Here is a 20,755-nt window from a genome sequence, read left to right on the forward strand (position 1 = left end):
CAATGGAAGCGCGTCCGAAATGCGATGCAGCCAATTGCAACGGCCCCGCCAGCCGGGCCAAAAGCCAGCCAGTCGATGCTAAAAACATTACTGGATAGAGAATGCCTGATGAAGTTCTTCCTGAGTCGTGAGTCATTGGCCTGGGCTTGCTGTAGCTGATCTTGAAACTGCATCGATTTATTGAGCAGATCTAAGGAATATCTCGGAGAGTTTATAACCTCCCCGACTTGATTAGACTCTGGCTGTGCAAAATTCTATAACTGTGCTCATGCGCTTTATATGCGTGTGCAATAAAACAATCATTGTTGCCTCTATCAGCCACCTTGAACACATCTAACGTATGCACAAACTAATTTAATTAATATTTAATTAATAATATAATGCATATTATGAATGGATAACTACAAGGAGTGTGTAGTAGTGTAGTAATACATTCGCTACCTTTAAAGTCTCATCTATTTTGATCAACCACAATCTAGATCATTACAAATTATTTCATTTTCTTTTCTTATTGTCATTATGTAAAGCCTATTAGGATGTCCAATGCTTTGCCTTAAAACCTGTGGATTTTTCTGCTGAAAAGTTCAACTAATTTTTATAAGGCCACTCTAATAATATATATTACTATTATATTATATATTTTTTTTTCTCTCCCAAGAAAGCGAAAATTTGTAATGTCTTACAAAATATCATTTCACCATTAACTTTGTTATTAGCTCTTTAAAAAATCAACTTTAAGCTGAACATAGACATAGAATTAAAGTATAATTCAATTGAAAATTGGTCGACGTAAGCTTTATTAATGACATAATAAATGGGTAAGCAAACAGCTAATGAATTCAGACTGATAATATGCATGGTAAAACTATGGAATTGTGGGAGAACAAATAATTATTAATGCTGTTCTGCTTTGACTTTATTTAGTGAGTAAAACATAAGACCTAAGAGTAGACAATTATAATCCAACATGAAACATTATTATTATTAAGTTTGAGAAGCTTTAAAATCAGTTAATATGTCTGATGTCGACATATAGAATAATTTCAATTCTATAATATAATCATGTCTATTTCTATGAGATCATATAATATTAAAAAATGTCATATAAATGTGTTGGCTCTGGGAATAATAAAAAATACCGTGAATATTCGAATCATTATCCTGAAGCTGAACAATATTAATAATCTATAATATATAGTAAATAGACAACAATGAAGTATATAAATTAAGACATCCAATTAATTGTACTTAATTATTGCAGCTAGTCTATTATCCTGTTGTTTAAGTTAAGATAGTTTGCCAATAAGAGATAATTTACAAAAAATAAAAATAAAATTCTGTACACATTTTAATCACAGAAATTCCAGCTTAATATCCAGGGTAATTACTCACTCAACTGAAATCCATAAGCAATTTCTGGTATGCCCCATTACACTGCTCCTCCCTTCACATAGTCGAAAAAAAAAAAAATCTCAATTTTATTCAGTCTGGCAAGCGCTTATAACTTGCATTTTACACTTTGGTCTTAGCTGGCTCTTCAAGCATCAATAGACCTGCTCATAAAACACAATTCGCACTTCAGATTCCATTTGAGCTGAGCTCCTCAAGCCGTTGGCAAACAAATGAAAATTTAAATAGAAACAAGTAAGAAAGCTCTAGTCGAGACTGCTCGACTACGAGATACCCTGAACCCTACAAGCAACTGATATTTCAATAATAATTAGCACCCACACACGCACTCATGCAAACAAACACACGCATACACACACACTCACATATACAGGCGATTGCGCTTGGGTTGCGCTGCAGTGTTGGCAATATTAGGAGAACTTATTTGTTGAATAATTTAATTTGTAGACGTACGAACGTAATGAAACTTTCAGAACGTATTCATATTGTTTAAATGTATGTGTATACCGAAGCACAAGTTTCTAGTATTTGATATACGACTTTTACAAAGATGAGGGTGAGGGGGTGGATTTGGGGGTGGGGGGTAAATTTTAACAAAAACCGAAATTGTATGACATGCGTCTTAATATACATTTTAAATTTGGAGACTCTAGCTTGAAAGATGTAGGAGATACAATTTTTTTAGTGATCTTCGATAAGGTTTTTTATCGATAAAAAAGTATCGGAATGAGTTATCGTTTTTTAGTGATAAACTCGATATCCGCGTGATATATACGGACATTTTAAAAAAAAGTTGAAGTCTCTAGCTCTTGTATCTTCTGAAATCGACGCGTTCAAACATACGGACAGACGGACGGACGGACGGACGGACGGACGGACGGACGGACGGACAGACAGACGGACAGGGCTAAATCGACTCAGCTCGTCGCCCTGATCAAGAATATATATACTTTGTGGGGTCTGCCACGCCTCCTTCTGCCTGTTACATACATTTTAACAAAACCATTATACCCTGATTTCCCATTTTCAATGGGTTCAGGGTATAAAAACTTAAGTCGCAGCTGGCAAAAACAGTGGGCGATCGGAATATGCGTTGAGCCCAACCGCAGGGCGGCAAAGGAATGGAAAACGCAATTGCGGCACATGAGCGAGCCAGAAACTACTACCACATGCCCGCTCACATGGAGAAGGCGGGCATATTACTGGCTGGTAAAAGAAATGGAATATTAGCAAGGATATGAGTAAGCCTCTGCATATTTGTACTCTGTGAACGAGCATTGTGCAGTCGTGCATGCCCCACACTCTGTGAATATGTTCATCACGGATTTGATGATCATTCGTGTCGTTTGTGTGGCTACATTTCAGCATGAAAATCGATTTGGCTTAAATGGATTTATATGCGCTTTCCTTTCATACCATTCATTTGTCATCTCTCTCTCTCTTTCTCCCTCTCTCCCTATTCTTTCCCCCACGCATAAATTTGCTGCAAAACTAATGCTGGCCAGCACTTAAGCGCTGACCAGCTGTCCCTTTGTCTGCTACTGCAAATATTGTAAAATTATGATTAAGGGCTACAACTGACTGCATGATGCTCGTTCAGGATTTTAGAGCAAACGAATTGAATTAAATGTAGTTGAATGGAAAGTTGTGGGATAAGGAACTCGAGGGTTAACCAAATATATATTTATATCCTAGATGTTCAGCTCAACTCAGCATCTAGTTAGCTATTGATGTCATAAGAATTAAGCAAAGACTGTGACGTCATCATGCTCAAGACTTTGTGTCGACCTTCAAATCTATCAAATATTGCCATGAAGCTGTAATACTTTCCGTTCTCACTCATAATAATTCTTTTGTTTTTAATGTGAGAGTGGGAGAGAGAAATGAGAGAGAGTGAGAGTGAGATAGATAGAGATAGGTAGAGATAGATAGAGACAGATAGAAAAAAATATATAGATAGATATATAGATAGACAGATATATAGATAGATAGATAGATAGATAGATAGATAGATAGATAGATAGATAGATAGATAGATAGATAGATAGATAGATAGGAATAGGAAAATAGATATAGACAGTTAGATAGATAGATAGAGAAAGAAAGAGAGAATGAGAGGGAGAATGCAAGCAACTCAGAAGGCATAGCGGTAAATGGTAGTAGAAGTTGGACACTCAATGATAAACTCTATATACAATAAGAATCAAATAAATATACAGGACTGTCCATATTCCATGGACCCATCTGGCAACCCCACTAGGCTGCCCATATTCGATGGATCCATGTATTGTTCCCTATAAATCATAGAAAAACACAATTTTCGGGATGTTGACGTTAATAATAACTTTTTGAATATATGGGCCATGGGTCTATACGCCGTAATGTGTCTATCTCAGTCAAAATATAAAGAGCTGCCGGATATGGGTCTGCTGAATAGAGATAACCCTGTTACTATGTTATTCACTTAAATGACGATTTTCAGTTACTAAGTCTCTACAACTATTTAACATTTTTTATGGAGCAGCTAAATCGGAATGCACTTGATTCACTCTTCTTCACTCATCAGATGGGCTTAGTCGAAATACTCGCTTACGCTCAGCGTATGCAGAGCGGCATTAAAACAATTAAAGATTATACGGAGTATTTTAGACCATTGGAGGCCACGCTCCGACCACGTTTTGTCCAAAAAAAGAAAATTTAATGCTACGTGCCGGCATTAGTTAAGCGACTAATTATTTAATTTGTTGCGTGCTGCTGCGGAATGTTGGCAAACGGCAAATGGCAGCGATGGCGATGCAAATGAATGGGCGATGGGCGTGGCCGCATTAGGCGCAGCCAATATAATTATTAAGATCTAACGGCGAAATGAAAATAAATGAATGCACGCACTGCAAAGTGGTTTCACCCACACACACACACACAGAGAGACACAGACACAGTCGAACAATCAAATGAAAATGGCGTGCAGTTGGTTTAAACCAGGTGTTTGGGGCTGTGGTTGGAGCTGGTGCTGGAGCTGCCAGGGAGCGGCCGGTGGGCGTGGACGAGCGTAAAGTGGCCAGCGCACACACACACACACACACACACACACACACCCACACCATGCACGCACTCTAATGTCAAGCTCAAGAGGCGCACTCAACGCGACGTATACGTAATATTTAGCATAGACACAAAACACAGAGAGAACGAGAGAGAGAGAGAGAGAGAGAGAGAGAGAGGGATTGCACTCAGTTCATATTACACTCACAATTGTTTTCACTTGTCACGCCATCACAATTACAGTGAGCCCACAATATGACAACTCGCACACTCATTGACTTCTGCCCGGCGGCTGCAGAGCGCCTCGTCCTTTGTCTGTCCTTTGCGCTGCCTGATTGATAGGATGCTGGGACAATGAATGCGGCTTTTATATGAATGAATTTGCACTCACAATGCGAGAGGGGCTGAAGGGCAATTGTTGTAAGCATTTTCGTGTTTTGATTACAAATGCACAGAAAACTGAAATCCATGGAAATCTGAAACTTAGACTGACTGACTCACTGCTTTAAGTCAAGCCAGAACTTGGCTCTAGTGTTTACCATTCATACTATCTCAAGTAATGGGTGGCCCATTATGAGAGCATATACATTTGATCTGTAGACTAGATTTAGCGATAGTTTCGTGGGTATTTTATAGAGTTGGAAAGTAAGTTGATTCCTCAACGCAATCCCCCGAAAAGTTGTAGCCTTGATCTATCTAGCTATCTGTTAAAACTACCAAACAATATCTACAGAAACTAATTTTGTATACTTATTAACGAATGTGAAATGTTTGTATTTTCTTCTATCCAACTGTGCGGCCATCTGTACGTCCATTTTGCCGTAGAAATGCAGACTTTTTAGCTTTCGACAGTGGAACATATGCTCATGTGTACCCTCAAATTACAATGTACCGAGACTTTCCCGCTCCGCCCAATTGGTTTTGCTATTGACATCCTCTATTGATTTGCGCAACAATAATAAATACAGTAAAATCCAACCATAACAATACCGTATATATATACCTACTAAGGTGTTAGTAAATCGGAAATTAGGTCTGGCCTTGAGTGAGATGTATATACAAAAGCAAATTTAAAATTAAAAAAAATAACTAAAGAAAATCATAAAATAAATAAATAAATAAAAATAAAAAGCTAAAAAATAATATGGGAAATAAATTTACGAAAATAATAAATTAATTATATAAATTTAAACAAATATAAATAATATTTTTTTAAAATATTAAATAATAAAAATATAAAAAAATTAAAAATAAAAATGAAAATAGGAAAATATATAGTTTTTGAAATATATATATATGTAAATATATTTTCTTCTTTATATTTTTATTATTTAACATTTTTTTAATATTATTTACATTAAGAAAATATATAGTTTTTGAGATACATATATATATTTTTTCTTTTTTAATTTTAATTTTTACTTTTCTTTATATATTTATTTTTATTTTTTTAAACTATTTCTTATTTTGTTTTATTATTTACATATTTTTTTATTTTTATTAGACTTTTATTATTTTTATTTTATATTTATTTGTTTAAATATATATATTTTATTTTTTATTTAATTATTTCTTATTTTCATTTTATTTTATTTATTTTATTTGTTTTTATATTTATTTAACTATTTTTATTTTATTTTATTTATTTGAATATTTATTAATATATATTTTTTAATTTAACTATTTCATATTTTTATATATTTTATTTTTTTTTTTTTAATTTTTTTTTTAACACATTTTCTGCTAACTTTCATGTGCACTTAATAGAGTTTTACATTTAAGAGCAAATTATCACATTTAATACATACACACAGCTAATTTAAGAAACATGAAACACGTATATAATTATATACAATATTTACAAATATGAACCGGCACAGCCAACGCTTTTGATCTATTTAAATCTCTCATAATTGATAAAAAAAAAGAAAAAGAAATTTTCAAAATAAAATAAACAGTGCTGAGCCGTAGTAGATTTAAAATATTTACGGTCTGCCCAGATGCGCCCATGCGACCTTTAAGACGAGGCTCTCAAGGCCCGTAATGATCCGATGCCAGCAGATCCAGTCAATTGTGGAAGTAATCAGGCTACTTATTTAAAGTCGTGTCGCGGCTGGCAAGTGATGCCGGGGCGAAATCTATATAAGCACATATTTATGTGTATAGTACGTGTGTACACACACGCACACACACACACACACACACATTAGCACACACTCTCGCACACACCTGGGCATAATGTGCTATCAGCGAGAGGTAGTTAACAACATGTGAGCCAAGTGGCCCGAACCTAAGGTGGGAGGGCGGGGGGGTGGGTGAATGGCAAGAGACGTTTTTGCTAAGCCAGAGGCCGTAGCTCGGCTAGGAGAGTCGTCCCGTCACCGTTGCCCTGTCGCCCCATTTTGCCGTCGCGCCGTCTCAACCAATCTCTAGCTCTTTGCGTCGTTGGCTGCGATAGCTCCGAGTAAACAGCATTCGAGTGTAGTGTAAACAATCATTGACCTCGTTCATATTTCTCGGAGCGCTCATTTGCCTTTGGCCCCAGCATCAGCGAACCGCCCCAGTGCCACACCCACACACAGACACGCACACTCATGCAGTGCCATGATGGCGACGATGACGGCAACTTGGAGCGGAGCACAATTAAAAATTGTTGTTTAGTTGCTTAGTTGGCCATGTCCACAAGTTGCTACTTGGCTAAACAACATTGACAGTCTACAGTTGGAAATCAATTAGCCATGGTAGCTAGCTAGCCAAGTTGTGCGAGTGTGTGCGTGTGTGTGCTACACCAATCAAAACCCAATGAGTTCTTTGCTTGCCCTTTTGCCAAATGATGATGAGCACAGGAACAGCGCAAAGCAGACAAGCCAAAGGCCAACAGAAAATGAGCAACGCCAACAACAAAGGCAGCAGCAGAAGATGGAGAAGGAGATGGAGAAGGAGAAGGAGAAGGCGCACCAAATAAGAGCAAAATCACGATAGTCTCACACAAAGAAACGCAGAAGAAGAAGAAAAACAATGAATGCCGACTATCTGCGACAAGTCAAAGATTAAATACTCTAAGAGATTGAATTATTTGATCTTAGCATAGTCATACTCAGAGCTGAGAGAGCATTTTAGTTTCTCACTTTGAAGATAAATAGAAGCCAGAGTCCATATCTAAATGATATCGTGGACATAGTTAGCCCAAGAATCATATCCGTATAATAATATCAAATGTACTCTACATAGTCATATATTAATATATCTTTTGATCTATCCACCCAGCTTACTCTACATTTATGTTTGCTCAGATATCTAAGAGATGGAAATGAAAGGAATTATATTAATATCTATAGATACTATAGATAGATGTGGATTGAATTGAAAAATAAACTAGAAAATATTTTAAATAAAATAAATAAATATTTTAAGTACTCTAGATGGTCATATATTAATTTTCTGGTTCACATTTTTACTCAGATACAATCTATAGAAACTATAGATGGATATGAATTAATAATATGGACTAATAATAATGGATTAATAATAATGGATTAATAATATAAGATAGATATATTTACGTACTATAGACAGTTAAATATCAATATGTCTTTTGATATATATAGCCATCTTTCTCTACATCAAAATATTTTCTCAGATACCTGACTGATATCTTATAGAGTAAATCGAAGTATAGATAGATAGATAGATAGATACATATATAAGAATAACATAAAATAGATTCTAATATCCTTACATAGTCTAGATATACCTATTAATATATATTTAAGTCCATCTACCCATCCAGACAGATATCTTACAGAGCAAATGGAACAGTGTAAGTCAAGCATCTATACATAAATATACATATAGCTATATATACATATATACATATATTAATAAATCTTTGAATCCATCTACCCATCGCATGTTTGCTCCGAAAGTCTTGTGACCCTTTGGCCAAGTGTGTGCGTTTATAAGAAACGTTGAGCGGCTTGTTTGCAGCCGCCTCATATCCTGCTATCGAAGCAGGCAATCAAGGATAACGCGCATTATACTGCGTCCAACCATCTCCTGCCATTTCACACACACACATGCACACACACACACACAGACGGGTAGAAAGGGAGAGCCACATACATTACTATATGGTCGGTCATATGAGCTGGGTGTTTGCGTCGTTGCGACGCCAGCATAGCGCTGGTTTAGCATTTTTATGTGCCGCCCCTCGGCCCCCGGGTCGCACCCTGGCCTACAGAGACATTATGTAGTTGGCTTTATCGCAAACGATTTGCCAAACACAATATGACGACGACCAGTTCCAAATACAGCAGCAGCAGCGGCAGCGGCAGCGGCAGCAATCCACAGATGAAGGCACTGACAGCGCCACTGTCAGTGGGTGGATTCAATAGCAACCACAGAAGCTCGCACGCACACACTTAAGCACATCAACTGACAGTTGACAGGCGACAAAGTTGTCGATTTGCAATTGATAGCAGCTTGCTTAATTGCATTTCTTTTCTCATTTTTAATAGCTTGAGTTTCATGCCCTACAAGGAATCAATTTTAATGGGATTACTAGTATATTATTAAAGTGTGTAAGACGAAAAATTATTCGAACAATATTTTTAATGCTTTCCTATTGATATCGATATCGATTATAATCGAATGATATTAATCGGTTTGGGGTTTGTATACATTCGTTTTGATTTGAAATAGGTTTTGGAGCAAAACATTATAGGAGAAGTACAGCTCCGAATTTAGCCACTGCATATACACATTTAAATTCTATAGGAATATGAATCTTTATGTATTTTTATTGATTCCTTCACTCAGTATAAAGCTAAAAACGATATTCAGCAAAAGATGAGAATCAATATTAAATTGAATCGAGCTCAATTTTAAAGCATTATAAATAATTTACATATTTATATAAATAATTCAAATATTTAATTTCTCAATTTAAATGTTTATATTGCTATACAATTATTTTGTATTTATTTATTTTTATTTATTTATTTATTTATTTATTTTTTTTTTTTATTATTTTTTTTTTTTTTTGTTATCCTACAAATTTTAAATGTTTTGTTATTAAATTTAATCAATTCGTCTAACGTTTATATGAAAATAAAATTTCATCGAAGAATCAATTGGAAATTGAACAGAGTTCACCTAAAAAAATGAGCATTCCTTGCAGCTGATGCACAAATAAAAAAAATAGAAAAAAAATATATATACATATATAAAAATTTAAAAAAAAATCAATTAATTAAAAAAATTATATAAAAAAATATTCTTAGTTTTTACATTTTTGTCATAATGATTTTTTAAACAATTATTATGATATAGTTTTTTTTTTAGTTTAGTTTATTTTATTGATGTTTGATTTATTTTATTTTATTTATTTATTTAATTTTATTTATTTTGATTAGAAATCTTTCTCTTCATTTTAGCAGAATTTTCTAAAAATATATCTTCTAACTATTTCTATGGAATAGTCTCTTAAGCATAGTCAGCCGAATAGTTCAGCTTCTTTCTGACTCAATCCGTGTTTTGTGTGGTGCACCGTCCCATTTTTCTTTTTTTTTCGGGGCTCAACGACAGCCGTCGCCATAGACACTTTGTAGTCGGTGGCAGCTTTGTTTACTTGACGCCGGTGACTTTAGGGTCTACCGTTTTGTCGAGCAGAAAATGCGAAACAACAAGAAAAATAACAATAAATCGGCCAACAATCAACAAGGCAGCATGACTGGCAGATACCCTGTATGTGGCTACAGCAGCCACAAAGCAATACAAATATTCCTTCTATCTATTCAGCTGAATAGTATAATTCGATTTGATGGTAAATATGAATGGGTAAATGGAAAAATTAATTATTTAATTTAAAATAACATAAATAAATGAATAAAAAATAAATAAAAATATTTCGACTCTATGGTAAACATAAATAAATAAATAGAAAAATAAATTATTTAATTAAAAATAAATAATAATAAAAACAAATAAAAAGAAACAGCATATTAATATATATTTTTTTATAATTAATTAGACGAATTGTTATGGAGTTTTTAATATTTAAATTTGCTTTCTACTTAATTTATTATATTCAACAGTTCTTTGTATTTCTAGAAACAGCGAACTATCATATACATATTTCTTTAACCTTTTCATCAAAATTCAACGGAATTTAGGAAATTCTCTTCTCGAAGTTCCTCTCCATTTCATTGAAATTCCAATTAAAAACTGGACATCTTTATATATTCCAACAAGCTGAATTTTTCTCACATTGGGCTATACGCCCATCTGACATCAGTATAGGGTATAACAACTACAACTTTTATTGGAGCAGCCAGCGAAGCAATGGCAAGTTTTTGACTGAACGGGGCAGGATTAGGGTGTCCTTTCTGCCCTTCACGTATGAGAATATATTATGACGGTTTCTCTTTCACTCATGCTCCAATATGTGGAGACAAATGTGAGTGGGCGCCCCCCTTCCCCCGGCCGTATCGTACAGTCTGCTGATTTGGCAGAGAAATTGATTTCGTGGCCAGTTCCAAGTCAGCTCTCTCAATCAGCACGTGCGAGCGAACAAAAGCAGGCCCGATTCGAACTTTAGAGATATTTATTTATGGAAATATGTGAAAAACATGCTGAAGAATTTTATAAAATCAAAGAATATGAATAGACGTAATAAGAACATAATCCAGACACTTATGAAAAAAAATTGTTTAATTTAATAAAACTTAAATTTAAGCTGATAAAAAATAAAATAAATTTATAGGGTACATTTTATAGGAAAATTATAGTGCAAATTGAATTGAATATTAATAGATAAAAATAAGAAACAAAAGGAAATTTTTATGGAGCTTTATATATGCATATAAAATTGTCCTTTTCTTTTTAATTTTATGTAATGATATTCCATTTAATTTATATTTAAATTTTCTTATGAAATTTACCCTATAAATTTAATTTTCGCGCTTTGATTGGGATTGAGACCAAAGTATTTAATCCTATTTTAAAATCATATAGTTAAATGTTTGGTTCGATTAGTTGAAGGTAACACAAAGCCCTGATAAATAACTCAAATATATTTGACATTTGTTGCTCAAACAAATACAAATAAATTTAATTTAAAATAATCTTTTGGCTTTTAGAATGAAAAGAAACACAAAGAAAAATTTACACCATTTTTTTTGTTATACATATATAGATATAGAAATTGTCAGTCAGAAGATTGACTTGATCAGTCGAAACTAATACGGAGCCAAGCTCAAACGTATTTGACTTTTGAGTCTGTCGTTGTTTTCTCGTTGTTTTTTTGTTCATTTCATACGCACCAAAAATAAATAAAATAAATAAATATAAGGCAAAAGCACTTCAAATCGTTTATAGCTAGCATAGTTGAAGCTACCCTTTTTTTTTTTTTTTGTTTTTGTTGTTGAGAATTGTGATTCCAAATTCGAGAAGAGCACTCGAGAGCCATGGGACAGTTGCGCATGCGCCGCTTGCAGAGGCGAGCCGAGGAGCTGGTGCGAGAGTTTTACGAGTCGATGCTGGTGCTGTCGCTGAACCTGCTGCTCCAGTGGAACCAGTGGCATGTGATACGCGTGCTGAAGGCCAGCAAGCTGCCCGACGAGGTGCCCGAGCCGCTGCCGGTCAGCTGGGCAACGCTGTTCTTTGCCAACGGCCTGCTGCTGACCCTCACCCAGTACCGGCCCCAGTGGCTCAAGCGGTGCCCGTCAGTGGTGCGGAAGCTCTTGCTGCTGCTAGAGCTGTTCGTGATGCTCTTTGCGGTTGATTACGTGCTGCTCACCATATGGCAGCCATTGCTGAACATATGCGATCAGGCGCTGCAGGCCCTCGGCCATTCGAATTGGACGTGGACGCGCTTCATATTCTACTACTGTCCCGGCCTTTCCGTTTGGCTGATTAACGATGCTTTCTACTTTATGCGCTTTGTGGCCTCCCTCTCCTGGTTCCTGCTCGCCATCGAGGGTGCAGGTAAGCCGTCATCACCCATCAGCTATCACCTAACGACTGACTAACCAACCCGTGCCACCCCCAGCTGCCAAATGGCGTCTGGCAATTGATTTCATGCTGCTCGGCCAACTGCCCGACACCGTCATATTGCCAGGGCATCGACCCAAGCGCCACCATACCAAGTCTCGGCCCACTCAAATCTAACGTCTATTTTCCCACCCCCCCAACGCTCGTTACCAGGCCAAGCCACGCCTGGGGCAATCTCAGTCAAAAAGCAGCGAGGAGAGAGCTGAGATGCACTGCATCTGCATCCCGGCTCGTGCTCCAAGCAAATACATCCCTCATAGCTATCCAAACAGATTTCTATGCAAATGTCTTCTGCTGTATTATTCTAATTTAATTTTTTTTTTATTAAGCTCGCTTTTGCTGAGCACTTTAAATTATTTGTATAAGACTTTTTGAAAAATATTGTAATCATAAAATTATAAAAATAATAAATAAATAAAACAATAATTAATCAAATTAAATACAATATAAATTATTATAAAATAAAATAAAATAAAATAAATTATAAAATAAAATAAAATAAAATAAAATTATAAATATGCAAATAAATAATATTAGCACACACAAGTAGCTTAAAGATAAAACTTAAAAATAAAACAATTTAAAATATATACTGTATATGCTATACAAGAATGCGGTTGACTCATGATATCTTCTATAAGAACATCTCCGATAAACTCACTCGCTATAGCTTGATGGCTGATGATGATGAGCTGATGAGTGAAACTGAAAACTAACGGAGGATGATGCATTAGCATTAATATATGTTGGCATACATATAAACAAAGGATCCTGGGGGAGATCTCTCTAAGAAAGTGTGGGAGAGCAGATGGGCAATATTTCTCTTTGCGCAAGCAAATTGTTATTATTTAGTATATCAAAATATAACCATATTAATTTCACTTGCACTCAGGCATTCATTCTGCTTCGATCTCTGATAAATATACATATATATATATCTCCCTCTTCCCCTCCCCCTTTTCAGACTTTTTCTTGCAAAGTTCACTTCTACAAGAACTACAATGATCCGTTTAAGCTCTGCATTTGTTAAATTTTATAAGAAAACAAATTTAAGCGCTCGCACAAGAGAGCAAGAGAGCGAGAGAGAGAGAGAGAGAATGTGTGTGTGTGAGAGCGAGAGAGATTAGCCGAGTGTGAGCATGAGATTACAAAGTGCAGACATCAGTTAATGCCTAATTATAAAGCGTTCACACGAACCTGTATGCATTTGTTGCCACGCCCACGTTGTCGCCGCTGGCTGTTGTGCCTGAACCGTTGCAAATGAAACGATAATAAATATGTAAATAATATGCTCATTAAACTGACGTAATCTTCAGCTTAACTGAGAGTTGACGCGCACTCACTGAGCCAGGGAAGCGGGCTAAACTGAACGCAGTTTAAGATTTTAGCACGGCAACACAAACAAAAAAAAAAATATAAATAAAAAATAAAAATAAAATAAAATAAAACACCAGGCCAAAAGTACAATTAAACAAGTGCAAATATAATGAACATTGCGCGAGTGCGAGTTTGAGAGAAAGAAAACCTACTTTAAAATATGCACAGCGCACGCGAACCGAAAATAAAATAACAATGCGAAGGCAGCCGCAGAAGCAAAAAGAAAAACTTAACGCGCCTCAACATGCAACTTGTGCGAATGGCTAACGGCAGCCGAGTGGCAGCAATACGCCCAGTATGCCACTGCCAGCAGCGGCGGCAGCGACGGCAGCGGCGGCAGCGACAGCGGCAGCAGCGGAAGCACAGCCACAGCGACAGCCGCAGCGTCGACGTAGGCGGAACTACAATAAGAAATTTGGTCGATTCGAGAATCGAGAATCGAGCATTGAGAATTTAGAAATTTACTTGGCATTTTTGTGTGCAGGTGCCGACAGCAGATGCTGTCGCTGTCGCTGCCGCTGCCGCTGCCGTTGACTAATTGCAGCAATGAGTTTGGCTAAATTTTTAGTTTCGATCCAAGGCGCGCAGACCTAAATATAGTAAATAATTAAAACCTTATGAGACGCCCATTGTCGGGCGCATTCAAAACAAAACAAAAACGATCCAACAACAACAACAACAAGAATAAACAATAAGCAGAACAACAGATACGATAAAGTGAAAATTTGTTTGCCATAATGCCAGCTCAGCAGCCGGCCTCACGAACTGCATAGCCGCTACAGAACAACAGGTGGCGCTGTGCACTTAACATTTCGTTGACATTTTTGCTTGAATATATATTTATTCATTTCTATTTATTGTACGCATTTTTATTGATTGCAATATATTTCAGCTATGCTTTCATTATTCATTTATATAGCGCATAAATCTATTCAAGTATGCATTGAAATTAGTTTTAAAAAATGTGCAAAAATTTGATTTTATTTTTCATTTTATTTTACGTATTTTTATTTAACATTGAATAACTTTAAATTAATCAAGCAAAATAAATAACTTATGGATATATGTATATGTAAGGGCATTATTTACAGTTTGTTATACTGATGTCAATTATTGTATGAATTTTTAGTCACAAAACATACTGGAGTATTTTATATATATTCCACATATACCCGAAAACGGCAAAAATTGTGTTCTCTATAGGGCGAGATTTAAAGATTTACACATAGAAGAATTTCAACAGGAATTCAACTAGGAAATTCAAATAGGAAAATTTATCAGATAGCCTTTGAGCCATGAGGGAGCATTCTGTAGTCGGTAAAGCCCGACTGCAACGGTCCCTTATGCTTATATTTGTTTCTCAAACTTTGTTAACAAATCCTCAAATAAATAAAGATTAATTGATAAATAATTTAAAAAAAAAAACCTGTATAAAAAATATGTAATAAAAATTAAAAATAATAATATAAGAATTTATATACAATAATTTATCACAATTTACTAAAAGTAATACTATATTACTATATATATATTATTTATATACATAAATATATATTTTCTTTTAAGTAAATATAAAAAATATACTTCAACTACATTACTATATATACATTAATAATTTTTTAAAGTAAAATAAATATATAAATCATATTACTATATATACAGATAGTTTATATATAGATATAGATATATATATATATATATATAGATATATATATATATATATATATATATATATATATATATATATATATATATATATATATATATATATATATTTTTTTTTTTTTTTTTAATAAAGTAAAAATTAAATGCAAATTTTTGTGTATAAAAGAATTTTAAATATAAATATAAAATATAAATATAACTATAAAATGTATTAAATAATAAAAATATACAGTATGATAGTTTATTTTTATTATTTAATTCATTTTATATACGTATGTAAATAAATACTTTAACTATTCTTTGTTTGTGTAATAAAAAATACAAATTAAAATACTAAAATACTCAAATTAATGTTTATATATTTACATCACCTTCAAGTATTGGATGTACTCAATCAAGCTGTTTACCACTTGCACATGTATGTCTAATGCAAATGTATATACCCAACGCTTCTGCCGTAGCGCCTTCAAAATTCGAACGCGCAGAGAATAAATTGGGAATTGCGTACGTAAGAGGCGCATTTAATGGGCCGCAATCGACGTACCTAAGCTGGCTCGATACGGTCTTGGTCTTGCCGGTGCTGCTGCTACCGCTGCTGCCGCTGCTGCTGGTGGTCAGAACGTCGACGCTGGCGTCGGCAATAAATGGAACGCATAAACGAAATACTGAGGAATTGAACGCAGCCAATAATTGTTTATTTGTTTTAGTTCAGCGCTGATCGCTGCTGCTGCTGCTGTTGGGCGCACAAAGGGGGCGGCAGTAGGGGGTGTGGCTGGAATTAGGTGCTTTGCAAGCGGTGCGGCAAATGTTGTACTGTGTAAAATTGTTGAAATTGAAATTTGTTCATCTAGAGAAATTCATGTACGTGGCATTGTTTCGCACTGCGGACTACACATTTTATTCGATTCGTTAATTTGCTTGTTAGCTCAATGCTGGCGACGTCAACGGCGACGTCGACGGCGACGGCGACTGCGGCCGAGGCAGCTGAGCCAATTTATAGATACAAACAAAAAGGAAAGAAAAAAGCAAAAAGCAACAAAAATTAGACACCAAGCTATTTTCATTTTTATTTGGCAGCCTTTTCATTATAAATAGTTGGGCTGCCTAGATAAACAGACTCCGATGCAGACACGAGGCTGCACAGTCAGCTAAGTAAGTATATATATGCCTCTCTCCTCTCTCCTCTCTCTCTCTCGCTCTCTTTCTTTCCATTTATTAATTATGCACGTGGTCACAGCTGACGTTCCGATTGCATTATTAATTCATATTCATATTCATAGCATAGCCGCAATGGTAAGCAAAAGGGTAATTAAGCTGCCCACACTCAGACGAACCGCATATAAATGTCAACTCACACACACACACACACACACACACATTTATATACATGTATTGTGAGCCCCGGCATGATGTGAACTGAAAATATGCAATAAGCCCAAAGCATAATCAAATCAACTTCAACGAAACCACAAACAGCAAAACGAACCGATGCGAACCCTGAGCTGTTCAAGTGACCGACCACAGAGCATGTGCTGTCAGAGCTCTGAGTGTGCCAAATGAACTGAATGATGGGCCACAGCTCAACGTGACCGCAAGTGACACACGACTCCACTCCACACTCAACTCGGCTGCCTTACGCAACAAACTCACGCCCCTACCGCATTTTCGCAGTGAAATAACCGCAAAATTCTAGATTTTAATGAGCCTAACGCCACGCCCCCCTCAAGCCTTTACGACTTTACAGTATTTTATGTCTTACACTGTATAATAGGACTCGCAAAATTGTCTTCATTATTCATATATATCTTGTTATTAGATTGTAATATAATGTAGTGCTGAAGGCAAACTTGAGAAAATATTAGTGAAGAAGTTAGAGTGATTAGCTAAAATAATATTAAACTGCGCGTGCCATAATAAGCCACGACAAAGAGAATTTCAGGTGTCTAGATTTTATAGGTTACGAGATCTACGCGTTTACACATACGGAACACACGGACTCATTCCGTTGCTCTGATCAAGACTCTGTATGCATCCTTCAACTTACTGTTACTATTATACTCTGACTTCCCATTTGCGATGAGGTCAAGGTATGCATAATACTTTTCCATGATTTTACACTTTCCATAAGTTCAGAGCATAGAAAATAAAACATTCGGTAGCTGTGAGTAAAACTCAATTGAAGGCTAGAGCAAGACGTATGACTTCGTGTGGAATAGTCGGGAGTAACTATAGAATTAGGTAAATTATATATTATTATATTCACATATATCTCTATATATTTATATAGAATCATTAAAATTCTCTAGACAATAATTAGACAAGTAAATAAAAAGTTTTTGTATATAAATTATTAGTAATTAAAAGTTATCAAGGTATTCAACCCAGACACAAGTAACAATTATTAACGAATTTAAAATGCAGTTAATAGAATATTATTGAAATGAGTATGACATATAGGGAATCTAATGATTGAGTACAATTTAAATATCTTTCGACAACTTCATATACATTCTGCAAACTACTTATATATCTTCCTCTTACACTCTTGTTCTTGGGTGTCCTATTGTCATCCCATTAAGATTGTGTAACCAGTATGCGGCGCTTCTCGACAAAGTTGCCGTCGTAACTACCCCCATATATAATTATATACGTAATATAATTACGTATTTAGTCAGTCCAACTCTCCCTCTCTCTCCCTCTCTCTCTCTCTTTCTCTCTGGCTGACTTAGTTAGTTAATTAAACATTAGTTGGACACCACTCAACGAACGCTTTCGTTTATTCATTCAGTTGACTACAAACCCCATTTTAAAGTACTTTTTAATGCTCGTTCGCAATGCAAAATGAGTATATTGGTTTCTATGAAACTAATATTCTTTCAATAGTCACACAAGGCAAACTATTTTTCTTTCTTAGTGAATGCGTATGAAAAGTCAGCTCTTTGTCTTGAACATGTTCTTTGTATAAAGAGCTGTGACTATTGCAGAAAATTAGACAGTGCTAGTCAAAAGTATTTACACAATGCAAGATTTATATGACTCACAAAGAAACATTTCGCTATTGCTGAACACAAAGGGATGAATATTTTGCATATGGCTTGTCTACCCTGTCTATTAGAGCAAACAAAAGCTCAAGCTAGGAAACTTCCTAGTTCGAATGGATTAAGTATTTCACAATCAAGGAAGTTTGAATTGCCAATCAGCAAAGTCAACTATGGGACTCAATAATGCTGAGAGCTGCATCTCTAGATCTATCCCTACATTTTAATAAATTGAGCTGTTTCATTTTTCTTTACCACGAACGAGTATCATGCAGTCGCTTCGGATGTTGTTAAAGTTGCGTTTCACAATCACAAGAAAATTCACACTTCTCTATCGTAAAGAGGGTCAAGTGGAGAGAGAGCAAAGTTTTGTGTTTATTTGGCATTGAAAGTGTCTTAATAGATCTATTTTAAAACCAGTAAGAATGCTCTGGGCGTGCTCCGATCGACCCGATTAGGCGGTATTTACATTCAAAAATTTATAAATTTAGTATACTTAGTATACTTACTGATCAGCCTAAAAACTTAATATTAGTCCCCTGGTACGGTATTTAAAATACGCTTGCCAAACAAATTCTCATCAAAAACATCTCTCATCGGTAATACGAAAATTGGATGAGCTATCGATTCAAAATTGATTAATTGGCTTGCCATGTGGTACACTTGAATGTATATCTAGAGATTCATAAGGATGGACGGACAGAGAAACAGACGTGCCTGTACGATGGATTGATAAATAGACGGACGGATGGCTGTACGGGCAGGTAGATGAATAAACGGGCAGATGGGACGATGGAGAGACGGAGTGCCAATAGACAGAAGTGCAAATAAACGGAAATACGAACGGGCGGACTATAGAATAGATGAACTATTGACTTTTCTCAGGAATATACATATAGTATACACTATATGAGATCAGACTCGCTTCATGCTGTATGCTACATGCATCGTCACAGAACCAATATACCCCAACGTACTAGCGCATTAACAAAGTATAAGAAACTGAGTCAGATACCGGAAACGCAGTTCAGTTCTAGCGCCTTTCGGACAGGTTGAGATATAGACTAGAGCAATCAAAGCTATTGTTAGCCAGCGTTTCGCAACTGTTTTTAATTGCATCGCTCTCAGCGACGTCGATGTGAATTTGCGTTGCGAGTCGGCGTAATCAAGCTGTCGAACTAAATGAAGACAAATCAAAGAGCAATTAACTAAAATTGCGTATACGCCGGATGGGCGCTTATATTTTATTGGACCTAAGGGCGAAGGCATATCGCCGCCTCTCTTGGCCATAAAAACAATTTTGATTCAACAGCCGAGCAGGGCGGTGGAGCAACTACAGCAACTACTACGACTGTAAGTGTAGCGGCCCAGCCCACCACCCCCAATCCCCCAATCACCAGTCCCCATCCCCTTAAAGCAGATGTTCAGTTCGCAACGGCATTTTGTGTGGGTAGTGCGTCGAGGGGTTTGACTGGGGGGCTGGGCGGTGCTGGGTTGTTGTCTCTGCTGGTGTGCGTGTGTGTGTTACATTAGTTGAACTTACCTTTTATGCATCTTTTATGGGTAGTTAGGGGCACTTAAGTTAATTGTCAGAAAGTACTCGACACCAGGTTTGGCATATCATTTTAAAATGTTTATTTGAAGTATAAGTAATATTTCTGACAGTAACAAGATAAATTTTCTCTTTTTTGTTTTGTATCGTTTCGTTTCATTTTGTTTTTTTGTTTTTTAATGCTTTTTGCTTTTTGGTTTTGCTTCTTCTTCATTTTGCTGTTGTTGTTTGTTTCGGAAAAAAGAATAATAAAGGTAAAAGAATTTTGCATTTTGCTGCTTTCGATTTTCGTTTTGTTTTTTTTTTTATGTTTTAGTTCGTCTATATATGTATATATACATATATAAAAGTATGTGTATACACAAATAACAGTAAATAGTTGTATATATATATAAAGGAGGAGAAGAAGACGAATTAGCAGAGAAAACAACAACAAGTGAAAAAAAAGTGAAACAAATTCGAAATTGCTTTAAAGTTTTTCTTTTTCATTTACATTTCATATTTTGGTTTTCCTCTTGCAATATTTTGTTTTAATTAAATTTCTAGTTTTTGTATTCTTAACGTTTCTTAGCAAATAAATCAGATTCGATTCGTTTAATTTATTTTTTGTTTTGCTAAA

General features: G+C 35.5%; 2 protein-coding genes across 3 annotated transcripts in view; one reads left to right on the top strand and one right to left on the bottom strand.

Annotated features, from left to right (window-relative positions):
- LOC115564301 (frequenin-2) overlaps positions 1–14,170 on the bottom strand; it is a 46,875-nt gene extending 32,705 nt beyond the window's left edge. The window contains exons 1-2 of one of the 2 annotated variants that reach the window (XM_089264989.1): positions 14,034–14,170; positions 13,702–13,750 (exon numbers count right to left, since the gene is read on the bottom strand). The gene's annotated coding sequence lies outside the window, so the exon portion shown is untranslated. The remainder of the gene's footprint in view (positions 1–13,701; positions 13,751–14,033) is intronic. The other variant, XM_089264991.1, reaches the window with a different exon arrangement.
- On the top strand, positions 11,846–12,703 carry Andorra (andorra). The gene is made up of 2 exons (XM_018110555.3): positions 11,846–12,438; positions 12,503–12,703. Exons 1-2 carry the CDS (start codon positions 11,919–11,921, stop codon positions 12,619–12,621), a joined length of 639 nt encoding a protein of 212 aa, XP_017966044.1. The 5' UTR covers positions 11,846–11,918; the 3' UTR covers positions 12,622–12,703.
- Positions 14,171–20,755: the final 6,585 nt, after the last annotated feature.

Source organism: Drosophila navojoa, chromosome X, assembly GCF_054131105.1.
Source record: "Drosophila navojoa isolate 15081-1374.11 chromosome X, UAZ_NAV_1.0, whole genome shotgun sequence".
NCBI classification, from domain to species: domain Eukaryota; kingdom Metazoa; phylum Arthropoda; class Insecta; order Diptera; family Drosophilidae; genus Drosophila; species Drosophila navojoa.

Coding starts and splice junctions, on each gene's coding strand:
- Andorra (XM_018110555.3), top strand. CDS start 11,919: ATGGGACAGTTGCGCATGCGCCGCTTGCAGAGGCGAGCCGAGGAGCTG. Junction 12,439..12,502: donor GCTCGCCATCGAGGGTGCAG/GTAAGCCGTCAT, acceptor TGCCACCCCCAG/CTGCCAAATGGCGTCTGGCA.